General features: G+C 40.8%; 1 protein-coding gene across 7 annotated transcripts; it reads left to right on the forward strand.

Moving 5' to 3' along the window:
- Nucleotides 1-5,069: 5,069 nt before the first annotated feature.
- On the forward strand, nt 5,070-23,452 carry AKAP8 (A-kinase anchoring protein 8). 7 transcript variants are annotated; one of them, XR_014561028.1, is made up of 16 exons: nt 5,070-5,180; nt 6,752-6,790; nt 7,353-7,385; nt 8,929-9,217; nt 9,946-10,462; nt 10,887-11,031; nt 11,391-11,437; nt 11,599-11,635; nt 13,364-13,402; nt 13,485-13,581; nt 14,903-15,044; nt 15,929-16,022; nt 16,587-16,717; nt 18,660-18,755; nt 20,479-20,672; nt 22,095-23,452. XR_014561028.1 is itself a non-coding variant. In XM_083726007.1 (15 exons), the coding sequence occupies exons 1-15, from the start codon at nt 5,165-5,167 to the stop codon at nt 22,533-22,535; spliced, it is 2,163 nt and encodes a 720-aa protein (XP_083582133.1). In that variant the 5' UTR covers nt 5,070-5,164; the 3' UTR covers nt 22,536-23,452. The 7 variants fall into 7 exon arrangements, 4 of the variants coding, with proteins under 4 accessions (XP_083582133.1, XP_083582134.1, XP_083582135.1 ...); XR_014561029.1 differs by lacking the exon at nt 13,364-13,402; XM_083726007.1 differs by lacking the exon at nt 20,479-20,672.

A 23,452-nucleotide genomic window follows, 5' to 3' on the forward strand; every position in this document is an offset into this window, starting at 1 on the left:
TATCAAGTCTTAGATGTTCCTGATAATGAATTAAATGAATATTGGGAGTACAGTACTGAAATTATAGAACTAAACTCTTTTCTACATATCTGAGCTGGCATCTTGAAATGAAGTGTGTGCTCTGTAAGTGAAGAAAATTTCTGCAACAGCTGTTAGCGAAGGATAGTAAGTTTTAGAAGTATTATGGCAGTCACTGATTGTGGCATAGGTTTCTAATCTTTAAGTAGTCATTGCTGCCTTCTTCAAGCCATTTTAGGAATTTGCCTCAATGATAGTAGTACAGTGGAACCTCGGGTTGCAGACGTAATCCGTGACGGAGGCACGTCCTCAACCCACAGCGTTCGCATCCTGAAGCGCCACGTCTGCGCAGGCACCGGCACAATTTGGTGCTTCTGCGCATGCGCGAGCAGCTAAACCCAGAAGTAACCCATTCTGGTACGTCCGGGTATCCCGCGGTCTGCAACCCGAAAACACGTAACCTGAAGCGTCCATAACATGAGGTATGACTGTACATGTTAGTAGTAAAAATGTGAGTTGCACAAAAATGTTAACTGTAGTTAGGGACAGCGTGTCCCCTTCTGCTGCTTGAGGCAAAACTGGGAGTCCTGCCCTGCCACCCCACCGCCTTTACCACTGGCACTAAATAGGTATCAACTTTTCCACCCCCACAGGGGCTTCTTCCACCTAAGGTGGCGGCATCACCCCACCTCATGGGTGGGCTGCGCCAGACTGTGGTAACAACTTACTTTGTAGCCATCTTTTTATCAACTGGTTAAACCCAAAAGGAGTGGTATTCATTTTTAAGCTTATATATACGTCTAAAAACCTCAGTAGCCTCCTATGCATTCCATCTTCATTATTGCACTAACAGCCCACACATAAACATGCTTACTTGCTTGTTTGCAAAGGGGTGGAATTCACTGTAGTGCTAAGTGGGATATGCATGCACAGAACGAGGTCTGCTCACACAAAAAGTCTCTTCCCTACCCACACCTCCCCTAAACCTGTTCTTTGGTTCCTCCCAAGCTTCCAGAGCAGATTTGCGGGGGGTGTGGCAGGAGAATGTCCTGTTGCACCAGTAGACCTCATCTGTGCATGCAACAACTTAGTGGAATCCTGCTGTAAGTCTCTGTAAGTGCAGTGGGACCTATTTTGGGATAGATGTTTAGAGTTGCAGGCTCAGCATGGAGTCCCCATGTTTGTCTCACAACTCTAAAGCAGGGGTGAGGACATATTGGGAGAAAACTGACAGGCATGAGGTCTGGATGGCCTAGGGTCAAATTAGGTATGATATTGAACATGTCTATTCTTCACACACCCACTCCCTGCAAAGCAAGCTGCAGCTTTAGGTGAAACGACACAGAAGGATAGGTTAAACAGAGCAAATCTCAAATTTAGCAGTTAATCAGTAAAAACAAGAATAAAAGGGGATCCGGATCCTAAAACGTCTGCCATGTTTGACCCTTAATGGGAGGTTTTTATGGATTTATTTAATTCAAAGCCTGTTTGGGGCATCTCTAGAAGTTCCACTGTTATTAAGATTTTGTGGGGATAGCTGGGCTATCAAGTTCTATCGTAGAAGGGTAGTAGAGGAAGTGGTGGCGGCAGCAATTATCCTGGTGCTAAGTGCTTCATCTAGAGGAGGCTTTGTTGGGATTGAAGATCTGAGGAAGAGCCTTAGATTGTAAAATTATTAAAGGTTATCTGAATCCCTTATTAAACTTCCTTCATTCATCCATCACACTCCATTGCTGCTATTTATTAGTGAAAAGGAGGTTAGATTGGTCCTTTCTGGAAATGTAAGGGGGCAGGTAAAGCTCCAATCCTATACAGTGGACGCTTGGGTTGCTAACGTGATCCGCGCAGGATGCACATTCGCAACCCGCAGTAGCGCGTCTGCGCATGCACGGGATGCAATTTGGTGCGCATGCGCAATTGCCGAAACTCGGAAGTAACCCGTTCCAGTACTTCCGGGTTTTGGCGGTCCACAACCCGATAAAACACAACCTGAAGCATCTGTAACCCGAGGTATGACTGTACACGCTTGTCCAAGAAAGTCCTATTGAACTTTGGTATCTACTCAGAAGTTAGCTCCACTATCAGATTTAACCATAAATTCTAGGCGCAGCTACATAGTGAATTAAGGATAACAACATAACGTTGTATCTCTTTAGGGGATGAATACTATTTCTTCACCTATACCATATTCCTGGTTCTTCTCAGAAAACATGGAAAACATTTCTGACATTTAAGAATTTCACAGCAGGGAAAATTCCACCATGTATAGCTTCTTCCACTGCAACAGAGGTGGAAAACTACCTGGTGAAATTACCCCATCTATGCAATTCTTAAAAGCCTTTTAGTCTGGGCCTGGCACCCGTTTCTCTTTAGTATTGTTCATTATATATGTACATGTCTGTTTCTTTCTCTTCAAATATGTACAAAGTAGCCTCCTGCTTGAATGTTATTGACTGTGTTGCTGTACCAAATGTCATTTTGTACATCGGTTTTAGAATTCGTTATTCTTTGTCATGAATTACAGTGTTCTGTCTATATAAAACTAAACTAAATCAAGTTGTGATTGCCCGACAGTGATTTAAAAAAATAGCCAGAGCATTTGTTTTAATTGCAGCTTTGCCATGCGTGTGGAATTTTGTAAAGCTGAATCTGGAAAGCAGTGATTACTTTCACTGAAATGTGTACTTGGTAAACTGCAGGAAAAGCTAGACTCCATTTCTATATCCACTCGACTGTATATATAACTACTTTGTAAGTCCTGTAGTGTTTCCCTGTATCATAGTTTTTGCTATTTCTTTTCATAGAATTTAGTTCTCGTCTGGAGATCAACTTGTGTCTGAAGTGCCAGGTTCATTTTGGAGCAATTGGCTTGTGCATGCTCACAGCTAAATTTCTAGGTCCTCGTTCATTTTAACTTAAATTTCTTCAGCTGCTTTTCCAAAGGAGATGAGCAAGGTTCATAGCAGCTGTCGAACCTACTTCCATATACAGCCTCCACTACTGCCTAGTGTAGCTTCTATCAATTTTATTTGCTATAGGGAACAAATCACACAATATTTTTTGTACAAAAAAGCATACCTAGCCATCATGGGTTGTACAAATATGGGAGCAAAGGTTAAGAGTCATGTTCCTTGCTTCAGTCACTTTTGCCTCTGGCCTCACCTGCTCCTAGAATGTGGCCCACTGTCTGAAAAAGGCTTACCATGCCTGCTTTACAGGGAGAAGTGGGGAGCTCCAAAACTGGACATCATAACTGAACGATGTACTTATCTCTTCTTTATTTCTGCTGTTGCAAATAACAAATAAATGGTTGTTCATTTGTTTCCTCATCATGCTTATCACTGAGGATGAATGTACTGATTTGCACAAAGTACACTGGACTGTGGGTGGAAAAACCCAGGATTAAATGCTGAACCACTGATTATCAAGGATATCACAAACTATGATGCTTTTTCTCTGTATAGTTGGGGAAATTGTGCTTCTTCAGCCAGTTGGTTTTCACTATAGCTGTGCTATGCTATCACAAATCTGCATTGTACCAAATTCTGTAAGTACTGGTGCTGTTACCTCACAAATGAGTTAAACTGTTAGGATTGCATCCCATGTTAGTGATGCTCTGTGCAGTCCCACTGAAATTAATGGGCAAGACTAAGAGCTATAAATTACTAGGGATCTACTGTGTAGAACTTGGATATAACACAAATACTCCAGCTCAAGGTCAACATCAGGTCATCATTAAGTGGTGGTGGAAAGGTTTAGCAGTCAAGGACAGTACTATTTAGTGAGTGTGTCTCAAGATTAGGAAATAGAGCAACAGCAGGTTTACAATCTTTGTGCCTGTAACAGCTGCATTATGGATAGTTTCTCTGTTGGAAATGAAAGAATGGCTGTGCTAGAGCACATGTTTTGCATGCAGAAGACCTCAGGATAAACACTGGCCCTTTCCAAGTAGTACTGAGGAAAGATTCCTGTCTGAAATCCTGAAGATTTGCAGTCGCTGTAGATGATACTGGACAAGACATATAACGTATCTTCCTCTGTTCCCAAAACTGGAAAGAAGGTTGAGTGGGGGTCTCTGCATCCTTGTAAAACACTTCAGCAATGTACAGCTATTTTTAAAAATAAAGTTCCTTGCAGACCTCTCTTCCCATTCTGTCAGAAATGGGTAGGCCAGGAGTAGTGGAACTGTAATAGAAATTAATACAATTCCAAATAATTATATTGAATCTGAGGCTCTCTTCCATTGCAGTGCTTTGAAATAGTTATGCCCTTTACCCACAGAAACTTGTCGGGAAAAGTGCACCTTAATGATAGAGAATCTACTATTATTAAAATACTATAAAACATGTATTTATACTTCCGGATGGATGGTGACCTATAGAAGCTTATGCTGTATTACATTAATTCGTATTTAAGGTGCCACAAGACTGTTTTGCCAGGACAGAAAAACATGCCTACGCATCTGGAAAATCACATCTAGAAATTCAGCAGGTGCCTACCTAATTCCACGACAGCGAAAGGCTGTAGGAGTTAAATTACAAACCAGTCTTTTAACTAGGAGTATTGTCCTAGTTTAGAGAGAGAGCATTTTAAAAGCACGATACCAAACGAGATTTTGCAACAAAAAATTATTGTCCGCGAAAGGGACAGGTGTGTAACTCGCATCTATATAATTTTTCATATGCAACATGTATTTAAAAGCGCAACTCTGCTAGGGTGGTGGGGAAATAATCCACCCTCTTGCAGCTGCTTTCTTTTTTTGTGGGTGTAAGCGAATAGTTCTTTCACAGCACCGCACCAAAGAGATCATCTCCCCGCGGCCACTTCATATAGGCTCATAATACAGTACACAGCGTTGTTTCCTTCCACCGTTGCCTCTCGTCAATTTAAGCAGGAACCGGAAAATTCTCTTAAACGAGCCATTTCGGTCGCTTTAAGAAGCCAGGCCAATGAAAAAGGATTTCTCGCGGGGGGGGGGCGGGAGTAGAAGCCGCTCACGGGAAACACGAATGGGCAGAACTTTGAGATCGCAACCAATAGAAACTCAGAAGTACGCAAGAGGAGCCAATCCGCGGTGGGCTCCAACGCTCGCGCAGTGAGGGTATAGGTTACTCTGCGTGGTCGCAGGTTGACGGAGAGGGAAGCCATGGATCAGGGCTATGGTGAGAGCTGGCGCTGCAGGGGCGGGGGAAGGGACCGGGAAACGCGGGTTAGGCTTCGCTTGGGGTAGGGCTGTTTACCTCACCGTGGTGGCTTTTCGCACCGACTAGGCCTGGTGGCTCTCAACCGCCTCCGCGAGACACGGGCGGCGTTGATTGGCCATCGGCGCTGCCCCTCTAGGAGATTGGCCTGGCGAATGGAGCGCCTCTTTCTAATCTCCACGGTCTGCGAGGAAGGCGGGACTAGGTTCTTTTTCCGAAGACGACACAAAATGGCGTCGAGGCGACCCCTCTCCTCTACGCCAGCGCGCGGTTCCTGCGCCCCATTCTTCTGTGTGGGGTGCTGCCTCTTCCCCTCCTCCCCCGGGGGTGGGGGTTTAGCTTTTGTAGCCGGCCTGCCCCCTCCTCCAGACACCCGCAGCTTCCTGGGCTTAGCGCTTGGTCCATATAGAGGAAAAGTCGTTTCCACATCTCTATTAAAAGTTGCCAACATCTTCCCTGTCCCTGGCAGGACTCCTGTGTCTTTAACGCCTCTGCCACCCCTGTAGGTAGCAAGCGAATCCTTTTTCCTGCTATGCAGTCGACGCCAGGAGAGGCGTCCGCCTGTTAAAAGGCCTGCAGCTAGTCACTCACTGTCAATAGGCTTATCTTCCATGAACTTATCTCGTCGTTGTTTTTAAGCCATCCAAGTTCGCAGCCGTCTCTTCTTTCCCGTGGAAATGCCTTCCATAGTTTTAACTAAGTGAAGAAGTACTTTTTGTCTGTCCTGAATCTTCCAACATTCAGCTTCCTTGGATATCCATGAGTTCTAGAGTTACGAAAAAGGGAGAAAAAACTTTTCTCTATCCCCTTTCTCCATGCCATTCGTAATTTTATAAGCTTGTATCATGTCAACTCTTAATCATTGTTTCCCTAAACTTAAATGTTCCAAATGTTGCAACCTTTCACTCCATCCCTTTAATCATTTTGGTTGCCTTTTCTGAACCTTTTCCAAATCTACAATACTGTATCGTTTTTTGAGATGAGGCTACCAGATCTATACACGGTATTCCAAAGGCAGTCATACCATAGATTTGTATAAAACCGCATTATGGGGTGGTAGTTTTACTTTTAGTTCCTTTCCTAATTTTGTTGGATTCAGCAGGGTGTGCATACAGTCTGGTTTCCTATGCAGAATGTGCGACGGGCAGGGTCTGAAGATTAGGGGTGATTTACTGTGAATATGATAATTTTGTCATCTTTAAATGTGAAACAAAACCCCTAGCTTAGTGGTATGTCTGAACTGGGAGCTGTGGTTTGTTTTGCTCCAAACAAGCCACTGTCTTTACCCACAGTTTGTCCCTGACTTACTGATCATAGTTTGTTTCCCTTGTGTGCTGGAGAAGGCAGGCAAAATGGATGAGATTGGTACTTTCATAGCAAACCACTAACTACTGTAAATTGGCATGTTTGAGTAGTCACATTTTCACTCAAATTACAGCTGCTGTATGTGAAAGTAGTTAAGAGAGAGAGTCTGGGAGGGGAGAAGTTAATGTGTGTTTCTGTGAGTTAATGAGTCAATATTTCTCTTACAGGTTATAGTTCCTGGGGTACTGAGGCCACCAGTACTCAAGGTAAGTCATGATCTCCTAAAATAAAAAGTTTAGAAAAGGAATAGAAGATAACCTTAAGAATGTTGAGCATAAGTGTGTTTATAAATAAATATGCTTCTCTTAAGCATGGGTCACAAATAATATTTTTTTAAAGGTCCTGAGCAGTCTTGAACTTATACTTTGGGGACAATATATTGAGAGGATTTTATTTTGTATAGGAGATGTCCAATGGTTTTAGCTATTTGGGCAACTAATTTCCCCTTTCCTCCCCCTCTGCAGCCCCCATGCACTTCTGAAATCTGCTCCAGAGAGTTGGGTGATTTTAGAGTAGATTGAGAGGTGTGAGTAGCTGCGGGTAGAGGAGAGGAAGGGGAAGTCCTCTGGTATGATGGTGGATATTGCCTATATATGTGTACTTAACTCTTTAACACATCACTTGTGTTTTATGCGTTGTTGTCAAAGAACTAATTCATTGAAAATTGTTTTAAATTGCTTGCCTTGTGAAAGAACTTAATCTGTGTTGTGTTAACATCGCTTTGATGGACGTGTTTAATGTAAAAGTAAACTTTTGTCTCTTTAAAAGGTGGCTATTCAACAAATCCAGCAAGTTGGCAAGGTATGTGTTTTATTTGCAGTACTATCTTAAATATTTTGCTAATTTTCTCAGATTTAACAAGAATAACTGACTGGAACATTTAGAGGCATTATATAAGTTAGAATTTGAATTTGCATCACTCCTCCTAAAGCAGAACTTGGCTCCAGAGTTACAACAACTTTGTAGCCAAAAAAGGGCCATTGAGTATCAGCATGCTTAGGGGAACCCAGAGGTTTGCAAAAGCACAGACATGTTTAAAAAGTCAAAACTATCTGGGTGGATCCCGGAAAAGGCCCAGTGAAGGCTGAGCGTGCTTAGTAGTTACAGAATCTTAAAAGTTGGCGGTGGGGATTGGAGGAAGAGGGATGGAAGTGGCTGGTGAAGGGGGGGCTTCAAAACTGGCAGGAATGCAAAAGAGGCTTACCGAGAGAGAAGGGAAGTTTAGTAGGAATTAGGGAGAGTGGAAGCTGAGCATTATATTTATACTTTTTTCCCATTCCCCTTCTTTCCCTTCTACGTCCAGTGGATGGAGAGAAAGGGATGGAGGAAGAGAGATATAGATACAAAAACAGCACAAAGAACCATTTCATTGTAATCTGGGGAATAAACTATCCACACATCGAAAAATTATTCTTAATTAGACCCAGGGATGGAAATGAGAGCCTCTCATAGAAATCATTGGAGAAATCCAAGATTTTAATATAGCTGCTAATTGACAAATGAAGCAAAGCTGAAGGGAGAACAGGAGGCAGAAAGTTACAAGAGGAGAAAGTGAGAGCCCATGGTGGGGCAGTGGCGGGGAGCTGTAGAAGGGGGACAGTGAGGGGGCCTTGACCTCTTCTGAGGAAATCAAAACTTTAGGCAGTCATAGGCATGTTTCTGTCCTGATGAGAATATATTCTACTTACTTTATCAAACCTTTATTAGGCATTATGGAAATAAAACCTTAAAAGAGAAAATAACATATAAAAGCCTTGAAATATATATAAAAAGGCAGCAGTTTGCTAAATGCATATATATATATACATATAGAGTCAGTGGTTTTTGGTAGCAGTCCTCCAAGGAGCAGGATAACAAGGATAACAAGGAGAATATATTCAGATACCATTCTGCCACAAATAGAGAATTAACCCCTTCAATCCTGAGCAAACAGCCTCATCAGCCACAAACTCAAGTGAAACACATACACACAGAAATAATCTACAGAATTTTGCTGCAGAATTCAGCTTGTAGTATACAAAACAATGTGTGATCATGTAGTGTTTTTAACTTTTATACTGCTCTTCTTTCAAGGAAAATGGGGTGGGTTAAATTTGCTTTTATAGAAGAAAAATGATAATACACCTAAAATCTCCACCTCTTTAATTGTGGGCACATAACTAAAGCAATAACTCTTCATTGGTCTTGTGGCAGTGGGCAGTGGTGGCCTATTAATGTTTGTATCTGACAGTTGTTTTCAAGTGTGTATGAGTGCTGGCTTTGGTGATGGTTTCCATAGATAAGATTGACACTTGAAACTCAGAGCCCCCCTTTTTACTGTACTATTGTCTTTCCTTTTTTCCAGGCTATGAAGGCTATGATTATTACAGTACCCAAACCAGCAGCTCTACTACAGCTGCCCCATACAACTATGATGCTGCCAGTGTTGCTGCAACTACCTGGGATGCTCCTAAAGCTACCGACATGACAATGAGTGCTGAGATGGGCTCTCGCATGCCAGTTGTAAATTATGGTAGTGGGGCAGTGGGCACAGAAAACTCTGACTCCATTATAGCAAAAATAAACCAGCGTCTGGATATGCTGTCAAAGGAAGGCAGTGGTGGTCCTGGGGAAGGCATGGAAGATCAGGGAAGGTAAACTAAAGATTCTCATCTCTGAAAAACATATTTCTAGTTCTCAATTGAACTTTAATTTGTTAAAAACAAGAATTGGTAGAACAATATTCATTACTTGATATGTAGAAGTAGCTTAACATTGGTACAGTTAAACAAATGCTATAGTTTCTGATGACAAAGCTTTCATGCAAGAGAAGGCAACCTGTTGAAGAGAGGGTCTGCTGCCTTCTCTTGTTGAGGCATCAGCTCAACAAGAGATTTTCAAACAGGGTTTTCATAATAGTGCCTTGAAACCACATAGAAAATACATGTTATATAACTTTCATAATTTGTAAGGGTCCCTGGTTGTCTAACAGATATAGGTTGTTTCCTTCTACTTTTGTTGTAGAATGCGTTGCTCCTTATTCCAATACAGTGAACATATAAAGCTGTTTTATGCAGAGTCAGATCATTGATCTATCTAGTTCAGTGTTGTCTTCTCTGAATAGGAGCAGCTTTCCAGGCTCTTTGGTAAAGGTCATTCTCAGTCCTTTTACTTGTCTTTTTTTACCTGGAGATTCCAACCTTTGGAACCTTCTGCATGCAAAGCATGTACTCCACCACTAAGCTATTTCCCCTTCTTTGTAGAGAAGCAAATAAACTTTCAGAGGGCCTCCAGCATGCAAATTTATATCTGTGCCAAGTCTGTTCGGACTACCTGTCAAGTCCTCTATAACTACTGACTGAATTCTTTGCTTGTAATACAGCTCTTTCAGATTTGAGTCTTATGAGTCCTATGACTCTAGAGCATCAGTGCCTGATCGTGACCTGTACAGAACCAGCTATGACTATAATGAAGTTGGATCAGATCGGAATGATTCTTTTGGAAGCCGCTATGATGATGTTGGTGACCGCAGAGATCAGCCCCGCAACAGAGGAAACAACAACTATGGCTTTGCCAGAGGGAGGGCCCAGAATCGAGGGCACCTAAACACTTTCAATCGTGACCACTTCATGCCATCAAGTACAGAACGGATGTCTGCACAATGGAATGAGATGAATTACATGGGTGGAAGGAATATGGAAGGACCTGGACCCAACCGGCTTCCATCACTATTTTCCCAAGCACTCGTTCCAGAGTATAGAGATTATGGTGATTATGGAGACTACGGAGACTATGGCGACTATGGGGATTATGATTACGGCATGATGGGAATGCAAGGAATGGGAATGGGAAGGTTTCCTGGGAACATGCCCTATGGCTTCAACAGATCACGTGGCAGAGTAAGTTTAGCACACTAACCTTAGGAACTCTGACATTTATAGCTGTTTCAGTAGTTGTAAATCATCAGATTGGTTCAGTGATTAACAACAAGAGAAGATGGTCTTATTTTTATGTAGGATGTATAATATAACACCATTTATTTTTATTTTTCATTGCAATAATTGGAAGTGATATTGACAAAATAGTGATGTTTTTGTTTTATTGGAACTGAGATGAACTGCTTGAAAAAATGCCTGCTTGTGAGGTAGCGATATATGGGTGTTCCTTGGGTGCATGGGTTGGGCTTTATTCTTTACTAAGGTAATGCATGAAATGTATTTTTGTGAAAGAGGACATTTATAGCAGGAAACTAATTCATTCCTGGGGGTCCTGGCAAATGCCAACAAACTGGCCAAGCATGTATTGCTCTTTTTTTCTTTCTAGCCAAAGAGAAGACCATTCCGTGGTCGTTTTGGTGGGCATTCAGATTTTGAAAGTGGATTACGCAAACGGAAACATTCCCAAAGTGGAGATGAACCAGACAGCAAACAGACAAAGACAGAAAGTGAAAGAGGTTATTCTGACAATGGTAATGTTTTGATTTTGTTACATTAGGGACTAGTCCTCTTTTTTCTCATCCTTTGCTTTGGTACCAACCTATTTGTCTTCTAATCATTTATTAAATATGTCATTATAAATCCTACTTCTTCGATGTGCTACTATAAAATATAGTACTTTACAGCAATGTTACAGTTCACCAAATAAATAAATGGCCTGCATCTCTGTAGTAAGATGGAGAAGAGTTGGGAAAGATATGCTAGCAAGTAAATTTCTCAGCAGATGGAAACCAAATTTCCACTTTAAATGATCTCAGAAGAGTGCTATGTTTAGACTATAAAATAAAATGAACTTTTCACAGTAGTTGAATGGTGTCTTGTGTATTGACAGATAATGGTGAAGGAGAGGACAAATCAGGAGATGAAAGAGATAAAGGTGTAAGTAACTTTCTCAAAAGTATCTGGATTTTTAGAAGTGATCATTTAAAGTGATGAATGTTTTGGATTGCTGACATTGTAATGCAGCATATTTTACATTGAGCTTTTAAGAGATGTAAAATTAATTACTTTGTGTAATCCCTCTCTCCCTTTTTTTAAAGGAGCATGAGAGAAGCAATGAAGATCTAAAGAGGAAAGGTAGGGTTGGCAGGCCTATATTTGGCAGGTCTATATTAACTTTCCACTTGAAAGTTATGAGGGATTGTTATGAGGGATTGTGGAGTGGGTAGGAATTCCATTCTGATCTTCTATGGAGGCCATTACAGTGGTACCTCGGGTTACGAACAGTGCTGCTTACGAATGCTTCGGGTTACAAATTTACAAACCCAGAAGTAGGTGTCCTGGGTTGCGAACTTTACCCCGGAATATGAACGCAATCCACTTCCAGGGCCGCGGGAGGTCTATGTAGGGAATGCGCGTCTCGGGTTAAGAATGCTTCAGGTTAAGAATGGACTTCTGGAACGAATTATGTTCACAACCCAAGGTACCACTGTAGATGCAACTGGGTAAAATTAATTTAAACTAAAAAACTTGTAACATCAATATTAACACCTTAGGGGAGATAGTATTGTAGCATTCATGTATCTTCCTTAGAAGCAGTGACTAGCCAGGTGTCTCTGAAAACTGAAAATATTATATCATCCTCAGCTCATTTTTTTTAATTTTTATTCAACAAATTAGTGATAATTCCTGTTTTAAAGCCATCTAAAGCTGATAGACATCACTGCATCATGTGACAGTGAATTCCATAACATATTAGTTGGGTAAATAAATACTATACTCTACTCTAAAATCTACTCTTTTCAGTCCCAAGCTCTAGCATTATCTACATATTATGAGCTGGGTTTTGTAACTTAGTATGGATGCGTGAGGGTTCCAGAAGAAGAGAACATGGACTCCTCACCTGGTGTTCTTCTGCTGTGCTGCCTTGAGCTGAGCTATAGTTTGCCCTAAGGTGTAAAACTAAGAACAAATCTTGATTACAGTTTGTATTTCATATGGAGCAAGATTAACCAGAAGGCCGAGTTTAGACAACATTCTAAGCTGGACCATGGCTTAGCCCTGTGCAATGCAGCAGCAGGAAAGTGGCTGAAACCACCTCTCATATAGAGTTGGAAGGGACCCCAAGGGTCATCTCGTCCAACCCCCTACAATGCAGGAATCTTAGCTAATACATTGTGACAGAGACTCTGTAGACAGCACATTCACACTATGCCCATTAGTTGGCTTAGTTGTCCAGTCACCAGTTTTCATTCTCTGGGCCATTTGTTTAGCTTGATAGAAACATAAAGAAAGATATTAGTGAACTGTATAGGTATACCCAGCTGTTTCAGCACATCTGGATGTATTTCTTATAGTTGTAGTGTGTGTTGTGTTGTTGAAACATACATTACTATTTTTGAGACTACATTGTTTCAATTTTCTGCTTCTGTTACTGTTTATTACAACATATTTATTATGTATCTCTTGTCTTCCTAAGAAGCTTAGAGAGAAATGTTAGTGTCCATTCAACCTGTGATTGAGATTGACTTTCTCAAGGCAACCCAGTGAACTTCAGAGTTGACTAGGGATATGAGCGTGACTGTTCCCCACTCCACCTTCTTCCACTGCACTAACTAAGAACTATTCAGAGGACTGACATAAGCGTGACTAACAGAAAGCAGTTTCACTGTGGCAGTATTTCTTATGAGAATAGCCCTCATGCCTATGTTGTATATCATGAGGGAGGCTATGGCTGTGTTGAAAAAGTGCAATTTAATGAATAATGTAAATAATATTTGTGAATTACACTTGCCATATGAAACACTGATAGAGGTAAGTGCTTTTTTATTGCCTTCACATGGTAGATCTTTAATTGACCCTTAGAAAAGCAAGTCAAGGAAAGAGGAGAGGAGAGATTAGAAGGTACAATATTTTCATCCCATGACATTGTAATGCAGTTGAACGTTAGTTCTTAAAGAACTGCCTTAAATTTAACTTTCTGTAGCATCTGGTGATGGCATTGATGATGATGATGAAGAGTCAAAACAAAGAAAAGAGAAGCAGAGGCAGAGGGATCGAATGCGTGATCGTGCTATGGACAGGTAACTGAACAGATTAGAACTCTTACATCTTTAAACATCTTTGGCTTAAAATTCATTTTAACTTAAATTCCTGCTTCATACATAAAATTAAACCCACATTATATGTAGCCTTTCGAAATATGGCTGCAGTAATTGAGAACATTCTGTTGTTTCTCCAGGAATATTCACTAAAGTTTCTTGGGCTGTCTCTCTCTACAATTTTTTTTTCTTTCTGCTACCCTGCAAGTTTGCTTTCCAGCTCAAGGAAAACAAATGGCTCTTGCTATGTAAAATTTAGTTTCATACATTGTCTTTTAAAGTGCTAATAAAATGTACAAATAGTAACAATTAGAAAATATTGTTGTGAACTGTTTTGGGCTACCTAGTTGAAAAGGTAGTGTAGAAATTAATAATTTAATTAAAATAATGGTTGCTTAATGGTAGCCAGCTGAGATTCTATAGGACTTGCCTATGCCATGCCCATGTTTTATGTGACTCCTCTGTCCTCCTTTACCCACTTCCAAAATTCTGCATTTATCAAAATGTAAATACTTCATCTTGCATCCCATACATGTCTACAAGGCTGATTATATCTTTGGTTGTTTCCAGATTAAGTAGGCTTGCTCAACACATTTTTTCCTTTTGCCTCCCTTCCAAAATTATGTAATTCTGTAATACAGGCAAATACTCTTCTGGAAGGTTAATTGGTTATATCAACTAATATTGCATTTCAGTATTTCCATAACTGTGTGTGTGTGTGTGGTTTCTAACGATGGCACTTCAGTTTGAGAAACTTTAAAACCTTAATTGCCTAGAGTAGTCCCCCCCCCCCCATTTTTCTCCTTTCCATGTGTGTGTGGCCTGGAGGCATGGGTAGAGGAAGAAGAATGGTGGATTACACGAGTCAAGCAGGGGTGTGAAGGAGGTCCAGAAGGTTTTATGTCTTATGCCTGTTTTATAAAACTTGGTTGAAATGGACTGCTGCTCTTCAGGAGAGATGCTTTCTTAGTGTATGGAAACTCCTGTGGATAGAACCTAAGAATTACAGCACTCTTGTGTTGTGTGATGAAAACTTACATTGTTAATGTTGTGATATTGCTGTTATAAGATAATTTCAAAATATTAGTAAACTCCAGATGAAAATAGATTGTAGCAAAGTTATGCATAGTTTGCTATAATAAACAAACAGTGCAACCCTAGATTGAAGCAGCAAAGGAATCTGGTAGACAGCAAGTTTCTTAGGTTCTGTTAGGACAATAGTTGAGTTTATGGAATTTATTTTTCATGTATTGAATTTCATAAATAATGTGTACTAAAAATCAAATTCAATGCCTCTCTTTAGAATCCAGTTTGCTTGCTCTGTATGTAAATTCCGAAGCTTTGATGATGAAGAAATGGAGAAGCATCTACAGAGCAAATTTCACAAGGAGGTCCTGCGATACATCGGGACCAAACTGCCTGACAAGACTGTAGAATTCCTGCAGGTATGCTTACAGTGGTGCCTCGCAAGACGAAAAGAATCCGTTCTGCGAGTCTCTTCGTCTAGCGGTTTTTTCGTCTTGCGAAGCAAGCCCATTGACGGATTAGTGCTATTAGCGGCTTTTAGCGGCTTATCAGTTTAGCGGATAAGCGGCTTAGAAAAAGGGGGGGAGGGGAAAAAACCCGCAGGAACTCGCAAGACATTTTCGTCTTGCGAAGCAAGCCCATAGGAAATTCGTTTTGCGAAGCACCTCCAAAACAGAAGACTCTTTCGTCTAGCGAGTTTTCCGTCTTGCGAGGCATTCATCTTGCGGGGCACCACTGTATTTGGGATTTTAAGTTGTGAACAAAAACAACTATCGGGTAACTGAACTGCTTCTGCTATCCAGTAATTGCGATTAATGCCCAAAGAATTGCTAGTGGTTATTTTTGTAAGTTTTTCTTAAACTAGGTCAGGCTTCCTCAACCTTAGCCCTCCAGATGTTTTGAGACTATAATTCCCATCATCCCTGACCACTGGTCCAGCTAGCTAGGGATCATGGGAGTTGTAGGCCAAAAACATCTGGAGGGCCGAGGTTGAGGAAGCCTGAACTAGGTTTTTTGTCAAGTTACTATCAAGTAATTTGTTAATGCAGCATGTTTCTGGATAGTAGTGTCTAACTGGTTGGTCATTAGGGCTTAAGTTGATGAGTCCCACCTGAAAGTGTGAAGGAAAGATTGAAACAGAACTGTTAAGAAGCCATTATCCAGTGAACTACATAGTGATTGGAGATCACTAATTTGAGTGATTAGTGTATAGTTGCAATGTCACCTCTAGCTGGACTTTTTACTCAGTTTTGGAGACAGTGACTTAGCTGATTACACATATTTTCTCCTTTACAATCCCCAGAAATATATAGTGAACAGAAATAAGAAAATTGGGAAGCGCCGACAAGTGCTAACGGAGAAGGATGGTCCAAAACAAAAACCAGATCCATTCAAAGGTAAGTGGAACACTATTAAGAATTCTCAACCCACCACCTAGAAAGTACAGTGCAGAAATCTCAACTTAAGCATCCATGACAAATGGTCATACAAACACTGCTTAAAAATCTCTAGTGAAGGTGAGTCCACTACCTTCTGATGGATTAGGCAGGCTGTTAACTGTTGCTGTGAGTTAGAGAGTACCCAGTTATTAAGAGCAGAGATGTTTCGACCAAAAAACAAGGTTATAGCCATTGTTGTAATAGTTCCCCCTATGTTTGGGTCATGTTGCCCTAGGATGTTATAGGGACAGACGAGCTAATGCTTGTGAGGAGTTTTGCAGTAGCAGCTGGGGTTTTTTTAATGGCATGACCATTATTGCTGTAGTGAGTTTTTTGCATTGGCCTTTGAATTCTCTTCTAGTTTCTCTGACCAACTGTTTCTTAGTTTGTATGCTTAAAATGATTAACATAGCCAATTTCTGGGAATGGTGTCAAAATAACTGCTTGAGAAATAACATACTACACCATTTTAATAGTTTATGTTCAGTTGTGTGTATCTAATTTGTGTTTGTACCATTTCAGGAATTGGCCAGGAGCACTTTTTTAAAAAGATAGATGCTGCTCATTGTATGGCTTGTGATATGCTAATTCCTGCACAACATCATCTTCTCCAGAGACACCTGAGGTCTGTTGATCACAACAGGAATCGCAGAGTAAGCAGTATTAGTATTTTCTATATGATTGATTAATGAAGTTCATTGATTTAGAAAACAGTCCATGTGTGCTTGCTTAACAAGTCCCACAGACTGCATGGGGCTTACTTGCTAGTGTGTTTAGTAATGCAGGCTTAGAAATTCTTTGATTGATTGCTATTCCATACCTGACACTTTTTTCAAATCTGGGATTTGCTTCTCAATTACAATTGAAAACCTATTTATGAAGGCATGACTAACTTGCTTTTTGGTTGCTAATAAATGATAGTATAGCATAGATTAAATATATTTCTGTGCAGCATTTCATTCAGAAAAATTGCAAAGCAGCTTACAAACAGTAAATAACAATAACTTAATAGAAAATCACGATAGCCACATAAAGCATGTAGAATAATGAACAACTCATCAGTAAAACAATTACAATCCATCAATAAAACATTTAAAATCCATAAAACACTTAACAAAAGAACTAAAAAAAGGCTAAACAGCACAATTACAACAAAAAGTATATTATAGGATTCACAACATTCATAATGTATAAAATAATATTAGCAACATTAGCAAAATAGCAATTAAAAATTATCTTAGGACTGATTAATTCATACACACCCTCACCACCTCCATGACTCATAATCTTCCACTCTATTCAGTTCACTAAAGGACACTTAAACATAATGCCTGTGGGAGCAACTCCATTCTGAAGGCTCTTCGGCTGGAGGGTGGGGCAAGGCATTGCCTGATGGCCATCATAAAATCTCTCTCCCTTTTCTCTCCTATGTCTGGGACTCAACCTAAGAGTTATTTCACTATATAGGAAAAGCAAGTGCAGGTGATTTGAATGCCTTCTGGGTGAGTCATGGCTCTTAGCTCAAGGGCATGAGTGTCTCTGTATCTCCTTTTCGAAATAGGAAAACTATCAAACCACTTTCGTGAGGTTTCAGCAAAACATTCTTTTATGTACACTCTACTTTTTAAAAAGTGCCAATAATATGCATGGTTTTTCCAGTTTGAGAGACCATAATAATGGCACCTGTAGCTACAAAAGAGGAGAACTTTATTGGAGTATGAGTAAAGTTACAGTGCTTGATTTTTCCTTAGAGTCCCTGAAAGACTTAAGTCTGTGATAGGGCTAGGAACAGTGATGGGCAGAATAGAGGAATACATAGGCTACATAGATTACACCTACATTTGATAAACGCTTGAATAGTTTGATGACACATGTGTAACTTGCCATGTTACAACTGAAACTTGGATATAATGGCTTCTACTTTGGCCTGAAGGAAAATTTAGCCAACGTATCTTCATTGTGTAAGAAGAGAAGGTGCAAATTGGTTCTGTACTTACGCAGTATGTATTGAAGTTTCCCTTATGAAACTATTAAATATAAACAGTTGGATAAAAGCACTATAGAAACCTCATTTCGGTTTTGGTTACACTTCTGATAGTGAAATAAGCCCCCTTTGGTAGTAAAGATGCCCAAATAAATCTATTAGTTCATATAAAGCATATTTTAGTTTCCTGTCCTATACTCACTTTTTATAAACTTGCGTCATTTTGATTACCGTGTATTGGATCCAGAGTTGCCCTTCTGTTCATTGATGCTATTCCATTTGTTGAAGGGACTGCAATCCAGCAGAAGCTTCTGCTGGAGGAAGAGCTGTTTTTTGTTTTTGTCATTTTATAGAAATACTCCAAATATAGAACAAAACCCTAGCTCCAGCATAACGTAAGTTGAAAATGCCTAGGCAGAAGCATCACCAGGATGTCTATGGCAAGAGCTTTTCACTGACCATATTTACTCTTAAGTATTTTTTCTTTTACAAAGTCTTGAGTGCCTAGTGCCGCAAAAGTGATGGCTGTAAAATAAGGAAGATAACCAGAATTGCAGCATTCTTATTTTCTACTTGGGCATCATATTGACTTGTGTTTCTACACTTCCTAGATGGCAGCTGAACATTTCAAGAAGGCTAGTTTCCACGTAGCTAAGAGTGTTCTGAATAGCAAGCACATTGTGAAAATGCTAGAAAAGTACCTCAAGGTAAGTAAGTAAGCAGGATGTTTGCTGTGTAGTCCTGCTTTTTCACAGAGCAAGAGCGCAGGAGCTTCAGCTTGGCCTCAACAGAGCATTACAGTAATATTGCTGAGTGTGCTGCATGTGTCTTTTCACATAAGATGGAGGGAAGCAAAATTATTTCTTTGCGTTCTTATGTATAATCTGAGCCTTGATTAGTGTCTTCCTCTCTAGCATTCACTCCCACTCCTCCCAGATGTGTTGGATACTCATACTAGCAGACACTGGCTGTATTCACACATTACACTAAACTGTAGTTAAAGGCTTAAAATGAATGCATATACAGGTTTCATTCACTCCTCCCCAAGCAGTGCAAGCAGAAGCGAGAAATGGCAGTCCCTGGTTTAGCATTATGTCCAAACCTGGGGTCATGGTTTATTTCACAGCAAACAAATCATGATTAGGAAACCAAGAACAAACCTTGGATTCACACTGATTTGCTAGAAGTGAAACAAACCACAATCCCAGGTTCAGGCATAATGCTAAACTAGGGATCTGCATTTTTATGGCAAACCATTTACTGTGGCTTACTGTGATGTGTTAACGTGGCCAGTATAGAAGAAACTTATAGCTGCTTACAACTAGATTAATTAGCAAAATAAATACTATCCTCAGGCTACCCTCTGCTAATATAAAATATAGCTGTGTTGAGGGGGAGCATTGTGCCCAACCTAAGCACCGCTTGAAAATTTATCTAGTTGGTTGAGAAAAAGCATTTTTTTCTTGCTCACAGCACGGAGTGGACTTTCTTGACTAGAAAGGTAATGCTGATTTCCCTAATGAGTTTTCAGTTTTCGTGTTAACTTGGGAATTAACTTGGGAACAGCATCCAAAGTCAAAGCAAATTTTGTTAGACCCAATGTTATTCCAAATATCACATGTGGGAGAAAGTTGACATCAGGTGATCTGATCTCAACTGTTGGACAGTGCATGACATGAGTGAGACAGGGACTCTCCAAAATATTTCACTATGGCTCTGTAAATCAAACTAGACTTTTCCCCTGCTGAGAATGGAAAAGACGCCACTTATCCCCAAAGCAGGGACGTGATGAGCCAATAATGGGAAGTGTGGTAGCCTAGATGAGTATTTGCAGGTCATGTGGAGACTCCTGTGTGACCATTGAGGGTTTGCTGATGAAGCATACATGGCCATATGTAATTGGTGAGTTCCACTTTTGATAGGAAAGCCTGCAGCCATCTGACCAGGTGAAGACGAAAAGACACAAGTTTGGCTGCTCCTATACCTGGGAATCCAGGAGCATCCCAAGATTCAACAGAACCCTCTCATGGCAAGCATAACTAATGGGGGAGCAGATGTTGTCATTTCCTCTACATGTCTTCTCTGTCCCTATGGCAACACTTCGGTCTTAACCAGACTGAGTTTCTGCCAATTAACTAGTCTCTGCTAGACAGACACTAGTAAAACTGAGACTCTGCTCTCTGGGTCCAGTGAAAAAAAAATAAGCTGAGCACATCAGCTTGTAGTTGACACTGATGGCCTATTTACTGAGGCTGTGTTCTCCCAGCGGCCTCTCATACACGTTGAACAAGAGGGGTGACAGAATAAACCCTGCGTAGCTCGCATGAGAGAGCCCTTGGGGCAGATGAGCAGTTGCCCAGTGCCACCCTCTGGGATCTCTCGGAGGAAAAAATGGAACCACTCAAGCGCAACTCCGTCTACCCCTGCTAGGGTCCGCAGGTGCCTCAGCAACACCTCATGATCAACAGTATCAAAGGCTGCCGACAGGTCTAACAGAATCAGCATGGACACCTGAACTTTGTCCATCAGCAGGAGGAGATCTTCGACCCACCCAGCACAGTCTCCGTACCATACCCAGGTGCAAAACCAGGCTGAGAGGGGTGAAGGAAATCTGAGGATTCCAGGTAATGCCAGAGCTGCCCCATCAAAAATCTTCTCAGCACCTTCCCCAAGAAAGGAAGGCTGGAGGCAGGGTGATGCAGTTGGCATCAAGAAATTATTCTTGAACATTGGCATATTACTTCCTCCCTTAAAGGATGCTGGCACCTTGCCCTTCCTGAGGAAGCTTTTGACTTTGAATCCCCACCCCTTTAATTGGCGATTAATGGACACATCCAAATCGCGGGGTAGAGCCTAGAGCTCTGAAACTACAGAACATCAGTGAATAAAGCTGGTTGGCTGATTTTCAGTCAAAGAAGATGGCGCTACTTGTCTTTCACCTGCATGGATCTTCTTTCATGGAGGCAGTTAGTCTCCAACTGGGTCATAAAATATAAATGTTTAGTTGCTAGGTGCAGAAATCCTTGGCAGTACTGTATCTGGCCCAATTTTTGTGGGTTGGGACTGCATGGATATAGATGGAAAAGCAGGACTCCAGAAGAGAACTTGGAACTCATGTGCCTCATGAGTATTGTGGTTCAGAAATTGTCACTTGAATTTGATCAGGTTAAGGGCTAGATTTCTGCACTGGCATGCTGCCTTTCCGTTGTACATCAGTTGCAGGTCAGCCACGAGTGATCCACAAAAGCAGGGTAGGGTGGGGGAGAGAATGGTTTTAATCCCCGTACATGACAGACATTGGTTTTGAGAATCAGCAGAACAACACTAGTTTCCATATGGTGTTTCCTTTAATAAAGAACAGAAATTCTAGCAAGAGCAAAAGAGAGGACTGACCCTGATATGGTCAGTGACAAGCCATGACCTCAGTCTGAATGAGTTTGGTGTGACTGCTGTATGAGTGGTTCCCAGTACAGTCATTCCCTTAGGTTTCTTGGACACAAAGAGTGTTCTGCTTAATGAGATCACAAAAATGTATGAGTACTCATCATTGGTTTATAGCCATATGTCAGCATCTAGACTTGCTAGTGTTGAATAGTGTGGTGAGAGAGTTGAGCACTTCATAGCTGTGATTCAACTGGGTATTTCCTAAAAACAGTTTCTGCCTCTAAGCTGAAGGCTCAAAGGGTGTGTTGAAAATTATTTAAGATTCCACTGGATTTTTCTATTATAGAATTACATCTCTTGATGCTACAGTAAATATACTGCAGCAAAGTGCATTCCAATCTTACTCCTGTGAGGCAGACACATTGTCAGCTTTCCAAATAGTACCACAGGCTTTAGGGTGCTGGCAGGCACATGTGAAAGAATTTAGCAAAAATGTGGTCTGTTAAGTTGTTTGAGGCAAGAAAGGCTATTGTGCTTTGAAGTGAGGGTGCTCAAATTTCAATCACTCAGTTGCAAACTTCTGCATTCTAGGTATGAGGCTGTCTAAGGGAGGTTCAGACAATTTTGTGAGTAAGTAATAATATGCTTCTTCCCTTTGTCAGGGTGAGGACCCATTTACAGATGAAAACGTTGACCAAGATGTTGATGACTCTGGAGCCTTAGAGGGGGCAGAAGCTGAAAAGGCTACAGAAAGTGCTGCAGTAGAGAGAAAAGAGAGTGTTGCAGATGAGATCACAACCACTGAAGTCAGTGAAACTGCTAAACCAGAAGGGGATGAGAGAGCTTGCTCTACTATAACCTTTTCTGAAGATAAATCTGCAGAGGAGGAGGAGCAGGGAAAAGAGAGAATCAAACCAGTAGGAACAACAGAGGGACTGTCTGCCCATCCTCAAAAAAGCCTTGAAGTGAGAGCAGCAGAAAGCCAAGTGGAGGAACAAGAGCATTTGAAGATGGGAGAAGGGAACTCTACGGAAATGGCAACAGCTGAAAATAGTGACACCAAGGAGGAACCAGTTATTGTAGCAAATGCAGAGCTGCAATAGGAATGACCATATAAATGATTGTATAAATTGATTGTATGAAGATGATTTTGACTGGCTTAGCTGTATAACCCCCCCCCCCAATACACCCTGGAAAAAAACTTATGTCAGTGCAGTACCTGTATGTGCATTTCTAGGGTGCTGCCAATTTTGTTATTGATTTGAAGAAAGGAATTCATCTATTCTGTTATGGAAGCAGTCTTGTGCTTCATTGTTGTAGAAGGCTGTATATTCCCCAAGAAAGGTTTGATGACTTACTCATTGTAGAATGAACAATACGATTTGAAAAAAAAGCAAAGTTGTTAATCATTCAGCTCCTCCCAGGTGTTCATTTTTCAGTATTGAAGGAATATAGCTTAATTTGGAAACGAAATTTGGCCTCTTTATGAAGGAGTAGATTAGTTAAGTGTGTGTGTGTGTTCTTGCTTGTGAAAATGTTTGCTCATTTAAGTTCCTAAAGAAAAGACTTGCTGCCTCGAAAACTGTTACTTTCTTTATCCAGTTTGCTATATTGCATGAAAATAGCATCTGTAACTTGTTTTTAAGCACCAAGATGATTGTGTATCACACTGGGGTTATCATTTCTACTGAGCACTATTTCAGATTTTCTGGCTAGCAAGCTGCAGCTAGTACATGATGCTGGTACAGAGGCATAGCCTAAGGGAGAAAAGTTATACCACCACTGAATCTCCATCCTCTTAATAAAAATCACAAACGTATCATTCATGGAGTGAATTGCCAAATATTGCCCTGCGAGTATTGAAGAAGTACCAAGACCAGCAAAATAAAAGCAGATTTGTGAGTGTTAGGATTGATGCTCATAGTTAAAGCTTTAAGAGTGTAATGGAGCACTATTTGTAAAGAAAACAACAACCCCGGTCTTTTGTCTTAGCAGTTAAATAAACTTCTGAAACTGAAAA

This window comes from Podarcis gaigeae, assembly GCF_964106915.1.
Source record: "Podarcis gaigeae genome assembly, chromosome: 2".
Taxonomy (NCBI): Eukaryota; Metazoa; Chordata; class Lepidosauria; order Squamata; family Lacertidae; genus Podarcis; species Podarcis gaigeae.